Below are 16328 nucleotides of genomic sequence, written 5' to 3' on the forward strand. Positions count from 1 at the left end.
TATTAATTTTTTTTAACAAAGTTTTGTGGTTATTGCATTTTAAAGTTTATTTCGCTTGATAAAAAAAAAGTTTTACAATATATCATATGTTCGCTTTTGTAGAGATCCTTTTAATGCTTCAGGCGGTATTCATAGCCTCCATTGGAAGCGTGGGAACCAGATTTATGCCCAGATCCGAAGCTAGATCCGTGTCCTGATCGGAGCCCAGATCCTTGAAGAGACACATGACTGGCTCCAGATCCAGATCCATATCCCAATCCCGATCCCGATCCCGAGTAACTCGCATGGGAGACAGCTGGAGCGGCATAGCTCTTCCTGGAAGCCACAGGCGCCGAGTAGGAAACGTGGGAAGTTGAAGCAGCTGGAGCGGAATATGATGATCCATGGGAGTAGGAAGATCCATGGGAAACAGCTGGAGCGGAGTAAGATGATCCATGGGAAACGGCAGGAGCGGAGTAGGATGATCCATGGGAAACGGCTGGAGCGGAGTAAGATGATGATCCATGGGAAACGGCAGGGGCGGAGCTATAGCTGGTTTGGGATGCAGCCGGAGCCAGATATTGCTTGGATGGAGCAGCAACTGGTGCCGAGTAGCTAGTGTGGGAGGCAGCTGGTGCGGAATACGAGCTATACGAAGCAGCTGGAGCGGAATAAGAGCCATGAGAGCCGCCAGCCGAGGAGTAGGATCCATGGGACACTGCAGCCGGAGCAGCATGGCTCTTGTGGGAAACGGCGGGAGCAGCGGAGTAACTGCTATGGGACACGGCAGCAGGAGCTATATACTTCCTGGAGGGCACGGCGGATGAGTACGAGCCATGGGATGCAGCTAGAGCGGAGTACGATCCATGGGATGCAGCTGGAGCGGAGTACGAAGATCCTCCCGAGCTATAACTACCATGAGATTGGGATGCAGCTGGAGCCAGATACTGCCTGGAAGGAGCTGCCTTTCGGACAAAGGTCGCCGCTGGAGCAGCATAAGATTCCGAGGAACTGGAGGCAGCAGCACTATACCCACTCTGGGCACCCACCTTGGGCGGCAGATAGGAATTGCTCAATGGGCTGGCGCAACCCGCCGAGGCCAAGGCCAAAATCACAATAGCAAAGGAGCGCTGCGTGGAATGAAACCATGTGAGTCGCAAACTTAATCCCGGGAAGTAAACTTACCATCTTAATGGTTCCTCTTGGATTCTCTTAATCTTTTACCAGCTGCTGTTCCAGCGTTGTGGGAAGTGGAACTAATGCCGCAGCAGCCGTGAGCCGACACTTTTATAGGAGACCCCGAACAATGGGTGTGCAGGTGGGTACAAATCTTCCAATCCCCCGAAAGACGCACACAAAAAAATAAAAAAAAAAAAACACAAAAAACTAGAAAAAAGCGCAAAAAAATAAAGCGATACTATTAGAACGCAATGGAATGGGGCGGCAAAAGTTTATTTTATTCTTCTTCTACTGGTGTTGATGATCATAGTTTCGGTGGCTGATGTTGGTTCAACGCACACTGGGCTACATCACAATACTTCGGAAGTAGTACTTAAAACGACTTACTTTTATTTTCCATCCTTTGTTAGTGCACAAATTAAAGTTTTTCCCACGCTCAATTACCTCTTTTCAAAAGAAAAATGCAAAAAGTTCAGTTTCTCGATAGCCAGATACCTGGTACACATAAAAAATGCTTACATTTTGTTTAGTTTATTTAAGTTCCTAGTATATTTAGAAAAAAAAAATACTTAAACATGTTGAAACAAATTTGTAGAATCTAAAAATACCTATTTATTCCTAGACAGCTATCTTGTTATTACAAAATTTACCAAATACAATTTTTTAAACCATTAAAATCTAGGAATAACAAGTTATTTTTTGTATTTTTTACTTTTTGTTTTCTAAAAATACAAAATGCAATTATTTTTAAATTTCGAAACCTTGTTGGACAGTGCCAATGAAGAATGGCGCGATTGGAGGATGTCGTAGACTCTATTTATTTGACTGTTTATTTTTAGCCCTGTCCATTTCGGAAGTCGCCGGGTGTAATTAATGATGCGCTGTGCCGCGGGTGAGAAGATCGCGGGTTCGTGAGCCGGGTAATCCAAGCTAATCCAATCCAAGTTGAAAAAAAAAAAGACACTAGCATATTGGATTTGGGTTGGATTGGATTCGAATCGAGAGCCCCCATGCACTGACAGCCCGCGTTTTAAAGCAACGATTACTCACCACACACATTAATTTTAATCCACACATATCGGGCTTAATGGTCAGACACCTTTTCGCTTGTACCCAAGTGTTTATGTCTTTTGCGTGCGTTTATATAATTAAAAAAAAAAAAAAAAAAAACAACAGAAAAAAAAAACAAAATGCTAAAAGAGAAGAGGAATTAACAACAAACAAAAAATTGTTTAAAGCAAAAAATAAAAACAGGGGGATAAGCTGTTAAAAATACCCTTGTAGGTCTATATGGTCAATGCAATTTGCTTAAAATTGTCAGAGTCATTGGAGGGGAATTTCTTGTTGAACAATTTATAGCCATAACTGTTTAAGAAGCAGAGTTGTTATCATAAGCACATAAATTACTACCTGTTTGCTTTTGTCTAAAATCCATTTTAATACGATTCAGGTAAACAAATATAAAATAGTATACGAATACTTTAACTTTTGGCCAGAGAAGATGCATTTTTAAGCTATGTGTATTGTTAATCGATTGACCAAAATATAAATGATGTTATTACTATTTTCTATAATCTTTATTTATGATAAAAATTTGAATTTTAAAATCATTTCTCTATAGATCTGAATTAGCTTTTTTTAAATGCTATCATACCCGTTTCTTTAAGAGTAAATCAAAGGAATAAAAGAGTAATTAATTTTTTGCTTTCGAGGTGCCTACTTGAATAAAATGAATAGTAAATTGGAATTGTTTTCAAAGTTCATTTCTGACTGAGAATCGATTGGGTAAAGTAATCTTCACGCAGATCAGTTTGTCAGTGACTTTTAACAAAATTCGACCATGAATCAAATTTAAATATATTTGCATAATCTTTTCGTTTTGCATTTTTTCTAAGTAATGAGTTGTATAAGTTTTCTTTTAATATAAAATATGTGTGCAAACAATTGTTTTATTTTTTCTGTGACAATGATTCGATATACATATGTATGCAATCGCAAGTTTTGTGTTTTTCAGACATAATATATTCAAAAAATGTATTTTTTTTTTAAATCGAACTAATTATAAAAAAAAAGAATATGTCCATATTTAAATTAACTAAAAACTACAATAGATGCAAATCAAGGCGTAAAATATTTAATTTGAGTACGAAATACTTTGATTAACAACTATTTTTTTCTTTCAGTGTATTAGCGCTTGGTTTTGTGTTCCAGGTCTTTGGCGTAGGCCACAAACAGGATGTTATGCTTGCTGGCCACTGGTTTCCCCTCATCCTGGTCGTGTCGCACCTCCAGGATGTCCGATTCCAGATTGACGGCCCCGACTATTTGGCCGGGCTTCAGGTAGTAGTTCTGTCCCAGCGAAGTGGGTCGATGCTCGGTGACGAAATGATACCTCATGGACTCGTCGTCCATTCCCTGAATGACCAAATTGGTACGTTTAGTGGTCACCATCGCATCCATTTCCATTTCCATTTCCGTTACCGCATGGTCATGGGTCAGTGGTTGGGCGCCAGTTAATGCAATTAGTGTCATTGCGAAGATTATAAAACCCTTGGTCGTCATGACTTAATGTAATGTGATGGAACCGATTCCGAATTCGAATATGAAATGAAAACCGATTCCTTCCGTCGGCGATGACTTAATGAGATTCTGAGTCCGCCTGCGGCATTCTTTTATATCCTGAGCTGCGATTCCAATTCTTGAGCTGAGCCTTCAGGAAGAGCTCTCTCTTTCCCGAATAATGGCCTCATTCTTGAGCGCTCTTCACCCAAGATTCGATTGTTTATTTTTTCCCTTACCCGCTTTGGGCATAACACGTTTTTTGGACATTAACCCGATTTCGATTTCGCACCAAGCGATACAATTTATAAATGTATGCACACTTGTATATGTGTACATCGGTTGTATATAATGCATTCACAAGGGAAACGGCAAACACAAAATGCAAATTCGGACATATCGCCATATGGGCATCTGTATATATATCCGTATAGGGTACAAAACATAAATTCACGTTGCCAGTTGCACGATCTCCATTGGATCCGTATAATTAATAAGCTCTGCTCTCTTAATGGCAAATAAATGTTGACTAGTCTTATTTATTTATAATTTTGCTCGATATTCGATATTTATGAGTTCTTGATTTCTTCCGTTTAAGTCTTTATCGCAATGGTTTCTCAGGTTTGTATAACATTTTGCTAGCACATTTTCATGGTTTGATCACTGGGGCAAAAAGAGTTATAAATTGATTGCATTATATATAGGATTTGTATTAAGACATTTGACTAATTTATTTGGCTATGTTGTTGCGATTTGATGACATTTTATAGGATTTTAAGGTGGCAAGGTGAAAAGAAACTTGCTTTTGTTTAGCGTTCAATAAAAGCCAAATTTTAACTGTGCAATAATTGAAAGCAGTGCTATTAACTTAAAAACCGAAAGTTCACCCGACATCGTCTGTATAACAACTATCTATTATTTAAAAACATGTTTTAAAATGTTAGTTTAATTAACTTAGAATAAATAGAGTGCAAAATAATGAACGACAATTTTTAAAATTACGATTTTGGTAACTTTGCATTTCTAAAAATCAATTAGTACTTTATTTTTTTTTAGACTTTTTAAAGTTACTTATCAATCAAGTTAAATAAAATATACTTCCAAATAACTGAAATTGTTAATATAAATTTAAATTAAATCTGTTTCTTTATAGGTTAGGACGATTGGTCAATGCTGTAAAATATACATACACGTCTAACCATATAAATCTGGTTAACTGTAGGAATGTAAGAAATATTTAATTGTTTTGAAGAATCATATAATTTATTTTTTATTCCCGGATGTATGCAAAGGTGATTAAGCCTCTCGGGTAATCCCATAAATTTATGACTGAGTGTCTTAGAACTGGCCAAACCAGAAAAAATATTTAACTTCTTTGACAGCCAACTATGTAGGATTGGGGAAACTAAATGAAACATGCACTGGAACAGGTTTAAGAGCCAAGACTATAATCTCTGATTAACTTGGTCTAATAATTGGTCATCCAATTCCAGGTTTTACACTCAACTTTGAATGATCTCAAGCAAGACTTCCTTAAAATATCTTCCTTTCAGAAATATTGTTAAATAAATCACAGATTTATTAAGATGTTAAACACTTTAGGTAAACTAAACTTTTTTACTAGTCTCTTTAATTTCAAATAAAACGATATTTGATTTGTTTTAGCACATTACTTCGATTTATTATTGTAAGAAAAAAAAAGGTTTTGTCGTATATGATTAGCTTCGTTTTTGGGATGCTCGCAGTCTTTAATAGACGTATCCGCCGTTGGAGCCGTACACGGTGCCGGAGGATCCGTATCCCGATCCGGATCCGAATCCGGATCCGTATGCAGATCCGGAGTGGCTGCTGACCACAGCGGGAGCTGAGTAGCTGGACACAGCTGGGGCGGAGTAGGTCTTGGCGGTGTAGGTGGACACAGCTGGGGCGGAGTAGGTGGACACAGCTGGGGCGGAGTAGGTGGACACAGCTGGGGCGGAGTAGGTCTTCACCACGGCGGGAGCAGTGTAGGTCTTAGTGACCACGGGTGCGGAGTAAGCCTTGGTCACCACGGGAGTGGTGTAGGTGGACACAGCTGGGGCGGAGTAGGTCTTAACCACGGCGGGAGCGGTGTAGGACTGGGTGTAGCTGGACACGGCAGGGGCGGAGTAGCTCTTGACCACAGCGGGGGCGGTGTAGCTGGACACAGCGGGAGCGGAGTAACTCTTGACCACAGCGGGGGCGGTGTAGGCCTGGGTGTAGCTGGACACGGCAGGGGCGGAGTAGGTCTTCACAACAGCGGGGGCGGTATAGGCCTTGGTCACCACGGCGGGAGCGGTGTAGGTCTTCACCACGGCGGGAGCGGTGTAGGTGGACACAGCTGGGGCAGAGTAGCTGTAGGTGGAGGCAGACGGGGCGGCGGAGTAGCTGGACACAGCAGCCGGGGCGGAGGAGTAGCTGGAGACAGCGGGAGCCGAGTAGGTCTTGGTCACCACGGGAGCGACGTAGCTGGCAGCGGGCTGCTCGTAGGTCTCCTCGGCGGCGGTGGACTCGGCGGCATAGGAGGCGGTATCGACATCAGCAGCCGGAGCGGCATAGGACTCGCTGGTGAAGGAGGCAGCGGGGGCGGCATAGGACTCGCTCTCGTAGGTGGAGGCCACAGCGGCAGCGGGAGCCTCATAGGTGGAGGCCACAGCGGCAGCGGGAGCCTCATACGACTCGTAGCTGGTGGAGGCAGCCGCCGAGTGGGGGGGCAGGTAGGTGTTGGTCAGATGGCTGACATCGGCCGAGGCCACGGCCAAAAGGGCAAGCGAGAGGATAGCGAAGAATTTCTACAAGTACAAAGAACATTTTAAATGTATATGATATTTCTTGTTTTGGGATATCTATCCTTTGAACAGGATCCGTGGAGGAAGCTAGTGGCTTACCATGTTGCTGGGACCGAAGTTGTGAGAACACTAGTACCTTGTCCACCGGCAAACCATTTATTTATAGTCGAAATGCCGAAAATGTCTGGCCCAACTTGATACACGAATGTCAAAAGGCGCTACAAAACCAGAACAAAACCACACAAACTATATCGTCTATAGAAAAAACCAGCGTTGAAAATAAAAGAGCCATAATAATGAAGCATTTCGTCCGCGGAGCTCATTAGTCGCCAATAATATTCCGACTTTTCGCCATTCCCCTTCCCCCCTTCATTTTAATTCTGAATCTAAATCCCCCATCCGATTCTAATTTTGAAGTCCAATTCTATTCGCGAATCGGAGATGTTGTTGATAAAAGACTGGGGGAAGAAATGCTATACATGAGAAATGGCAAACACGGGGGCCCATACGAAACTCGTTATTGAACTCCATTCATAAGTCGGTTCCGTCACTTACTCAGCCATCCATCAACGAGGTTAACGTGGTTAAGGCGAAGGCGAAGGCAAAGGCAGTCCCATACAAAAGCCCTCGAAGAAGATCAGTTACTCCATTAATCATCATAATAAAAACAATAGCTTACAGGTCGGAAAACTTGAGTGGGAATATCCCGAAGCTTCAGACATCCTTGAAATCTCTTAAGAAAAGTACATTATATACAATTTATTTATATATTATTACTGCTCACAAACTTTTGAACTTTTGAACTTTTGAACTTTTGATAACAAAAGACTTACAGTTCAGGACTTTTTGTAAAGGTATCATTAAACTCAATATCTGCTGGGCCTTTCCCATTTCAAAGTAATTTATTTATTTATAAAACTCTCTAAAGTCTACTGAACCCAGTAATCACTTTTTATTTATTCTTCCCAGAAACATCAATAAATATTAGCAGCTTAAGAATTTAATTTAGCTATTAGATGATTATGTATCTACCTTACTTATAATTTATTATAACACAAAAGCCGCTTAAAGGTGATTTATAATTGATTGACTTACCGTTTTGTGAAATTGCTATATTTCAAGTCACACATAGAAGATGGAGTTTCATGATAAGTACTGGAATTTCAAGAATTGTTCTTAATATGTGTGATTTATTCATCACATGCTTTTGTTTTTTATAAAGCAGTTAGATATCAGTTTTCAATGATTTAAATGGTTTAAACAAACATACTTAAAATCTTTAAAAGGATTTTCTTCCATAAGTTATAGTATTTTATCCATAAGTATTTATACCTTACAAAAATGCGAAGAGACAGTAGACAAAAAAGTCTTTCTTGCTTCTTTTGGGCTGTTATTTCCTTATAAAAAAGGGCCCAATTTTAATGTAGGAAATATTACCACATAAAAAGAAATAACACCAAAATTGAATTTAACCTCGTTGTTGTTGCTTTGGCCTTATTTCACAGAGATATTTATTATGCTGTCATTTGCATGATTTATAGTTTCCCTGTCAATAAAACATTTAAATGAGGGCATATTTTTTTTTTTTATAACAAAAACAGTTTATTGGCTTAAAAAAATTGTAAAACGTTTAAAAAGGTGCTAGAAATTGGCTACGTAAGAACTAAGTTCAGATGAACCGATCGGCGATTGACGTTGGATCCACAACTCGATGCGAGTTCGGACCTCCGCCGGGGTCCGTTCACGGGCATCCTACTTGTACAGGTATCCCCCGTTGACGGCGTAACTGGTTCCGATCTCCACGGGCACTGGAGCGGGAGCTGGAACTGGAACTGAAGCAAGGGCAGGAGCGGGCTGGGTGTAGGTCACTTGCTGTTTCACCGCCTGAGGAGCATACTGTACAATCGGTTGGGATGGCTGCTGGACTTGGATGGGGGCAGGTGGTGCTGGAACAAAGGATTGCTGCAGCTGCACTGGAGCAGGGATGGAAATGGGAGCAGGAGCAGGAGCAGGAGCAGGAGCAGGGAGCGACACCTGAACGGGAACTGGAGCTGGCACTGGCTGAGGAGACTGGTAGGAGTAACCACTATATTGCTGGACAGGCTCAGGGATCGAAACTGGAGCCGGAGCGGAGTAGGTCTGCTGAATCACTGGTGCCGGAGCTGGAGCTGGAGCGGAGTAAGTCTGTTCCTGGACAACCGGTGCGGGGGCGGAGTAGGTCTGCTGAGCCACTGGAGCAGGAGCACTGTATAATTGTTCCTGAACCACTGGAGCTGGAGCTGGAGCTGAGTAAGACTGTTGCACCACAGGAGCTTGCTGATAAACAGGAGCCTGCTGAATGACAGGAGCTTGCTGGGTCACTGGAGCCGGGTAAGAGTATGTCTGCTGAGCAACTGGAGCAGGAGCTGGTGCAGTGTAAGTCTGTTGAACCACCTGAGTTTGTTCCTGCACCACTGAAGCTTGCTGGATAACTTCCTGTACTGCAGGTGCTTTCTGAATCACTTCCTGAACCACTGGAGCTTGCTGAATCACAGGAGCCGGAGCACTATAGGTCTGATGAATGACCGGAGCTTGCTGAATCACTGGAGCTTGCTGAATCACTGGAGCTTGCTGAATCACTGGATCTTGCTGAATCACTGGGGCTTGCTGAATGACTGGAGCTTGCTGAATAACTTCCTGCACCACTGGAGCGGGAGCGGAGTAAGTCTGCTGAACAACAGGAGTTTGCTGAATGACTTCCTGAACTACTGGAGCTTGCTGAATAACAGGAGCTTGCTGCACCACTGGAGCTGGGTAAGAGTAGGTTTGCTGAGCAACTGGAGCGGGAGCTGGAGCACTGTAGAATTGTGGTTCCTGAACCTTTGGAGCGGGAGCTGGAGCGGAGTAAGTCTGCTGAACCACTGCAGCGGGAGCTGGAGCTGCATAAGTCTGTTGAACGACGGGAGCAGGAGCTGGAGCCGAATAAGTCTGTTCCTGGACAACCGGAACTGAGGCTGAATAAGTCTGCTGAGCCACTGGAGCAGGGGCGTAGACTGGTTCCTGAACTGGAACCGGAGCAGGAGCAGGAGCAGGAGCTGGAGCGGAGTAAGTCTGATGCACCACCTGGTGCTGTTCATGAACGGCAGCAACTGGAATTGCAACTGGAACTGGAGCGGGTGCCGCGTAAGTAGTGGTGATCGTCTCCTGCTGTGCTTGTGGTGCAATAGTCTTAACCACTGGTTCCGGAGCGGGCACAAATTGCTGGACAGGAGTGGGTGGCAAATAGGCGTTGCTCACCGCCGTCTGGGTGGCCACAATGGGCTTGGGTGGCTCATAGATCACCTGCGGAGCTGGCTGCGAGATCTCCACGGGCGCCGGGGCAGGAATGCTAACTGGAGCAGGGGCAGGGATCGAAACTGGAGCCGGAGCACTCTGATAGTGCTGCTGACCGCCAGATTGGATGGTGAAGCTGGCCAGTGGAATGGAGGCCTGGATGGACTCCACCTGAGCCTGAATCTGGGGCTGAATGTGGAACTGCGACTGGAGGGCCTGCTGGATCTGTGGCTGCACCACCTGCTGGAAACTGGGCGCGGCGGACACCTGCTTCACGGGCAGAGGTGGCAGGTACTGGCCACCCGGACGTCCACTGACCACCACGACCAAGCTGAATGCAGCCAGAACGACAAAGGCAAAGGATTTCTGCACGTAGAAGAGACAAACATGACAGTATCACTGGGTGGTAATCACTTGAAAAAAATAGATACTGGGAGACTTGATTGCGATGGCCACTTACCATCTTCACTCGGGAATCACAAAACACGGGGAGCTAGAGGTGCACCGAGCGAACGTAACCGATTAACTGATGACCATCTTGGAGACCCCATCTGCATTTATAGTTGGCCAGCTCTCTTTCCCCTTAATTGGTGCGATCCACCAGATGTCGAGATTTTTACATGTTGACTGGCAATGGGAATGCTAATGCAGATGGCCAACAATGAAATCATGCAAAACACATCTCATTTTCGGTGCGGATTATTAGATGGCCAAAACCACAACTCGTGGCAGAGTAAAAAAAAACACATTTCGTTTGATAACAAACAGCCCAATACAGCTGAGGCCCCTGAGGTTACACATTAAATTTTAATGTGCATTTTTAATTTTCCTGAGGACTCTATTTCTTATGATCTGTAAGCCTTCAAAGCTCCACATGGGATCATATAAGATTTCAAATTGAAAGTCCCATAAAAGCTGCAATAACCCTAGCCCATAACTAACTATTGTTATTTAAAAAAAAAATTTAATTAAAATATCGAAAAGATACTGATATAAATGTTCTAGTTTAGTACTTGTATGTTAACCTTAATTTAAAAAAATCCAACTTAAAATTCTTTTTTTTTCTTTCTTTATTCTTTTACTCGTTTTTAAACCAGTTAGTTGTTTTGTCATTTCATAAAACATTTTTATTTTATTTTGCATAGTTTTTTTCAATGTAGCTAAGACAAACACAAAGTTTGACAAATCAATGGGTGTGCAAAAAGTGTTTAAATATTTATTTATTGCTGGTTGGCATGGATTATGTCCATCTGGCCAATTTACACCTTGGATACTTCAACTTAAAGAGTCGAGTGCATTGACTTTTGTTTTGTGATATAACATGCATTGCCTTCGGGTTTTTTTAAGTGTTGAAAGTTACATTTTTCCTACTTTAATTTATTATTATTAACTATATACAGATATAACCAAAATAAATATAGAAGAAATTGCCACATCTTTATAAGTCATACTGACTTACAATAGTTTAAATGAAAAACAAATAAATAAATTTTAATTTTAGCATCTTAACGGTTTAAAAAATTTAATTTAAAAAACATTTTTTTTTTTGCATAAAATATTGCTATTAAAGAAATACGGATGGCATGTATGTACTGAAATCATTCTAGTTTACAGAAAATAAAGAAATTCAAATAAATTATGACATATTTCTATGAAAGAGGTTTGCTAAGTGAAACCGAAACATTCCCAAAAAACCACTTGAGACTTTTTGTCAATTTCATCCATTGTCTTAGCCACCCAGCTCCCAACATTTAAGACAAGATCTTAATCGGCCGATTTCCAAACTACTGGGATCTCACTCGGTGGCAGGCATGTGTCCAACCTTCGAAAGTTTTCAATGGGCCATAAGTTATCAATCAGGGGCCACTATCTCGATATTCATATAGATGTTGTATACCATTCATGCATTTCGTAGGCGTGTGGCAGAGATTATGAGGCGACACACAAAGAGTATACAGATAGAAAAGCCAGATAATGCGGATCATCGGAGGCCACATCTGGCGCCCCCAAATAAAATAGCCCAGCAAAGTAGTGACAAACTGAAAACATTATTTAGCAGGCTCACAAAAGAAAATGTCAAGTTGAGGGCCTTTGACAACCGCGGGCACAGTGTGCCTTAATTATGACTAATTGCTGTGCGAACAGCCTCTAAATTTGGAGCCATAGCTCACGCTCGTTCGCGATGAATATTCAAAATTGCAACAAGCTGGCGAATCGAATTGGATAAACCAAACGGGGGGAACAGAAAGCCCAGCTCGCGATTTGCATAAAACCAGTGAATGGCAACTGGTTAAAAGCTGCAAAATGCTCTATTAGGTATGAGATCAGAGATCTAGCTGAATAATCCCCTTGAAAAACGCAAATAATCTATACTAAAATCGTTGGATACGCGAAAGAAATTATTGTTTTGATTTATATGTAATGCTTTTATTCGTATCTCCCATTAAATCTAATTAATAAAGTGATTTGTAGAAAAAGTTCTTGCACAGTCAGTTTACTAAATCCCATGTCCATAAATTTCTTTTAATGAAACGGCGATAAAAAAAGTAAAAAACGGATAAATATTTTTTGGGAAATTTTTAAATTTTTAAGCTTTCTGAATATTGGATAAATAAAGTGTTATAAAAGCAATCAGCTGCCATTAATTTTATATTTTAAGTATGTTGTTATTGATAATGATGTAATAATGTAAATGTGTAATAATGCAAAGGCTATAATCAAAATTATAGAAAAAATAGAAAAAATAGACATATGCGCTGGTAAATAAAATTAATAAAAGAGCGTTAAAAAAAAAAAGTGGGCGACCGTATGTCCAAAAATCCTCTATCTGATGTAAGATGAACCGTGTCATAAAAGATGACCGAAGATCTCCCACCTTCATCCCGAACAAAAGACCCAAGATAATTTTCTTCTTTTTGCAGACTCTTCAAAAGCCATAAAAAACTGGCATAAAAGTATTTAAATGTGTTTATTGAATCTTAAGCAACAACACAGCCATAAATAATTCAGTGGAGACATGAAATAAAGATGAATAGAAATCAATTCGGGCTAGCTAAAGTCTGGCGTTTTTTTTTTTGCTATAATTTTGTATGTCTTTTGAAATGGGACTTGAATAGATCTGAACTTAATCGATGGAAAAATTCCCATGTTATGCATGAACAAGAAATCTATTATCATAAATGTTCTTTAAGGGAAACTCTTTGACGTCAGAAACAAGTTTGGCCTAAGTCAATTTTGCGGTCATAACAGATATAATTAAAGCCTATTATGTTTACCCTTTAGGAGGTCAGTTTGCTTTTTTTTTCGCTCTTCTTTAACGCCAATTAATAATTAACGCACAACACGTGTTTTGTAGTCATAATTAATAATTTTTGCTTTAGTTGAAAAACTTGTGATTAATAGCTTTTGAAGTTGTAATATGCATCAGTTTATTATTTGAATTTTTAGCAAGAACTGATTTCGGCCTTGTTTATTTTTATGTTTACAATAATTGTGTATTATAACACGGCTTGAATATTATTCTTTTGAAATATAGCCTTCAATTTGTAAGTTAATATATATTTGTAAGTTATAGATTCGTAATAGTATTTATCTGTGTTCAATTAAAAAAAAAAGAGAAGACAACTTATATTACATACTTTTTTGTTTAATCAAAATAATATGGTGTTCACAATTATATTCTTTGATCTAGATTATATAGTGATTGTGGCCAAATGTTAAACAATTCATCCGTAAAACACATCAAATTTCCAAAGTTCAGTAAACTTTTAGGGATACAACCTATAGGTCGTAAACAATGTGTGCATACTTTAATTATAATCCACGATAAACCCACTCGTCATGTTTTTTTTTCAGGCTTTAATCGCTTTGTCCCGACTTTTTCATAATTTATGAAACAGATATCTAGCCCTGGTGTATGCATAAAACATATACAAATATATATTTGTGTATCAATCAGGGCTATAGATTGTCTCGTTTATGGTTATCAGTCAGTTTGGCGATTTGATTTGATTAGCATAAAGACAAACGTTTTGTCTGTCCGATCGGCCACGTTTATGGCCGCAAAAAAAATATATAAATAAAAAGACAGATGGAAAAATATGAAACAAAAAATTGATGATAATTTATAATGAATGTGTTGGTGCTCTAACTATTCAATATAGTCCCGAAATAGGGGCCATAAAACCTTTGGGTTACTTGGCCCGCTGGTAGACATATCCGCCATTTGTTGCATAGACGGTATCCGCTGTGCTCTTGGGATCATCAGCCAATGTAGGAGGCTTCACCACTTCTTCAGGTTTTTGCTCCTTTTCCGGCTCATCGGAGTAGCCGGGTGGTGCAGGTCCTCCGAAACCGGGTCCAAATTGCTGATATGGATTCTGTCCGGGCACAGGTCCTCCGAATCCCATGGGTACATTAAATCCGCCCGGGTTGGGTCCTTGGAAAGGTCCTTGGGGATTGGTCAGTGGCAATCCCTGATTAGTGAGGAATTCTGGGAAGGGTCCTCCTTGTGGTGGGAAGTTAGCTCCTGGTGGTGGAAAGCCATTTCCGGGACCTCCTTGTGGGGAATAGGGAGGTCCTTGTGGTGGAAATGGTCCTGTCTGTGTTGAAAATGGAGCTCCTTGTGGTGGGAAACCAGCTCCCTGTGGTGGGAATCCTGGTCCCTGTGAAGGAAATCCTGCTCCCTGTTGTGGGAATCCTGCTCCTTGTGGTAGAAAGCCTGCTCCTTGTGGTGGAAACCCTGCTCCCTGTGGTGGAAAACCTACTCCCTGTGATGAGAAACCTGCTCCCTGTGGTGGGAAACCTGCTCCCTGTGGTGGGAATCCTGCTCCCTGTGGTGAAAAACCGGGTCCCTGAGGAAATCCCCCTCCCTGAGCACCAAAAGGACCTCCAGCATTGGGATGAAGCTGGAAAGCGGCATTCGGAGCTCCCCCCGGGAAGGGCCCTCCATTGGGATAGGCCGAGGGCACCGGACCGATTCCAGGACCCTGCCCCTCGCCAGGACCTCCGCCGAAGCCGAAGAAGGGCGGGTAGATGGGCAGGGGGAAGTTTGGCGGCTGGACGGGCGGTGGTGGAACGTTGCCGCCCGTGGGAATGGCGTACCCCGGCGGCACTGGTAATCCGGTGGAGGGATAGAACCCAGACGGATCCTTCTGGACCTCCGTCGCGTCATCAGATCCAGTGGGTGCATCCTGTTGAGCACTGGGCGGAATGTAGTCCTTATCCAGGTGTCTCACATCACAGCTAATTAAGGGTAAAAGCAGGACCAGAACGGCCCATGGCTGCTGCATCGTCTCGTGGTCCGGATTTCGTTACTCTGGGAGCTTCCACGACGACGGAAACTATGTGGCCACGGGCCTCGAAGTCGGCACTTATAAGACAGCATATTACATAAATCGCGGCACGGCTCATTTCACTTTCCCATTCGACGAACGGAAATTGCTTTGCATCATCATCACAAAGGTTCCATAAATAGTCGCGAATGGTCTGCTGACCAAAGGTGCGAGGGGAAGTGCCAAAATTGAACTATAAAAATTAATTTGTCGGTCGGATTTTACATAAATAAACCAACGCCGAAATCGAATGCCAAATTTAGCATATGGTAAAGAAAAGAGACGATGAGCAGTGGCTCAATGAAATAAAGAAAGAAAGAAAGAAAGAAAGGAATAATCAAAGATAATAACATTTTTAACAACTACGAAGCAAAATCAATGTTGATAAGACCCAACAACAGATTTAAGCTTTCCAGTGTTGACAAGTTCATATTGAAGGAAAAGCTTTAGGGAGGGACTTCTAAATTATAAGCTCAGTTTAATCAAAAAGCTTTTTAGAAACCCTTTAAATTAGCAGAAAAGCTTGAAAAAAGTCACATCTTACAATCGAAGCTCTAAGCTGTTTAAAAAAAGCTCTATGGATTAGTCAAAGCTTTATGTTAAAATTTATCAGCTCAATAATATTATATTTCAGTTTTGTTAGTGTGTGTCTACAACTTGTACTCGCTAAATTAAAACATTATGAATAATCTGAATGCAAGACTGAAAACTATGAACACTCATAAATTAATTATAAATTTTATGTTCTGGTTTTAAATAGCCTAAAAACGTAGATACTTTGGTCGGTGTTGTGAAAACTCTGAACTTGTTAAAAAGTTCTTTAGTTCGATCATAATGTTTATGCATATTTTTGAAAAATATATATTTTAGTTTAATTCCGATATTTGCATTTATCCAAGAGTTTCCTTTTCCTAGGTTCCAGGTTTGAGGACAAAGGTTTTGTAAATGTCAAATAAACCAGTTGTCTATATAAATTATTCAAACCACTTACTTCTGACGTCCGATTACTGAACCATTAACATTAATTAATTTGCATTTTCTTTTTTTTTGTGTCTTTTGGATTCGTCTTCAAAGTTTTGGAATCGGCAATAAAAATTAATATAATTTCAGGTTTTGTAATTAAAAAATTGGTATTTGTTAAGCGCTGTTAACTTGATTA

At 41.1% G+C, this 16328-nt stretch overlaps 3 protein-coding genes across 4 annotated transcripts; all 3 read right to left on the reverse strand.

Annotated features, from left to right (window-relative positions):
• Positions 1-90: 90 nt before the first annotated feature.
• On the reverse strand, positions 91-10401 carry LOC128264841 (calphotin-like). Its single transcript, XM_053000553.1, has 6 exons — positions 10297-10401; positions 8281-10202; positions 6624-6630; positions 5468-6527; positions 3445-3722; positions 91-1109 (listed from the first exon to the last, which is right to left on the reverse strand). Exons 1-6 carry the CDS (start codon positions 10297-10299, stop codon positions 111-113), a joined length of 4269 nt encoding a protein of 1422 aa, XP_052856513.1. The 5' UTR covers positions 10300-10401; the 3' UTR covers positions 91-110.
• Positions 3271-3807, reverse strand: LOC128264847 (uncharacterized). Of its 2 annotated transcripts, XM_053000562.1 has the most exons (2): positions 3640-3807; positions 3271-3573 (listed from the first exon to the last, which is right to left on the reverse strand). In XM_053000562.1, exons 1-2 carry the CDS (start codon positions 3718-3720, stop codon positions 3346-3348), a joined length of 309 nt encoding a protein of 102 aa, XP_052856522.1. In that variant the 5' UTR covers positions 3721-3807; the 3' UTR covers positions 3271-3345. The 2 variants fall into 2 exon arrangements, with proteins under 2 accessions (XP_052856522.1, XP_052856521.1); XM_053000561.1 differs by having other exon boundaries at positions 3271-3806.
• Positions 10402-13649: 3248 nt separating the features above from the next.
• Positions 13650-15426, reverse strand: LOC128264845 (basic salivary proline-rich protein 2). The gene has a single exon (XM_053000558.1). The coding sequence runs from the start codon at positions 15125-15127 to the stop codon at positions 14030-14032; it is 1098 nt and encodes a 365-aa protein (XP_052856518.1). The 5' UTR covers positions 15128-15426; the 3' UTR covers positions 13650-14029.
• Positions 15427-16328: the final 902 nt, after the last annotated feature.

The sequence above is a fragment of the Drosophila gunungcola genome, unplaced genomic scaffold (assembly GCF_025200985.1).
Source record: "Drosophila gunungcola strain Sukarami unplaced genomic scaffold, Dgunungcola_SK_2 000081F, whole genome shotgun sequence".
NCBI classification, from domain to species: Eukaryota; Metazoa; Arthropoda; class Insecta; order Diptera; family Drosophilidae; genus Drosophila; species Drosophila gunungcola.

Excerpts from the sequence above, each read along its gene's own strand:
- LOC128264847 (XM_053000561.1), bottom strand. The coding sequence starts at position 3,720 with ATGACGACCAAGGGTTTTATAATCTTCGCAATGACACTAATTGCATTA.
- LOC128264841 (XM_053000553.1), bottom strand. Across the intron at positions 3,723-5,467 it reads CAACGGCGGATACGTCTATT|TCATGACGACCAAGGGTTTT; the intron begins AAAGACTGCGAG and ends CATTACATTAAG. Across the intron at positions 1,110-3,444 it reads TGGAATCGGACATCCTGGAG|CGCTCCTTTGCTATTGTGAT; the intron begins GTGCGACACGAC and ends CATTCCACGCAG.
- LOC128264845 (XM_053000558.1), bottom strand. The coding sequence starts at position 15,127 with ATGCAGCAGCCATGGGCCGTTCTGGTCCTGCTTTTACCCTTAATTAGC.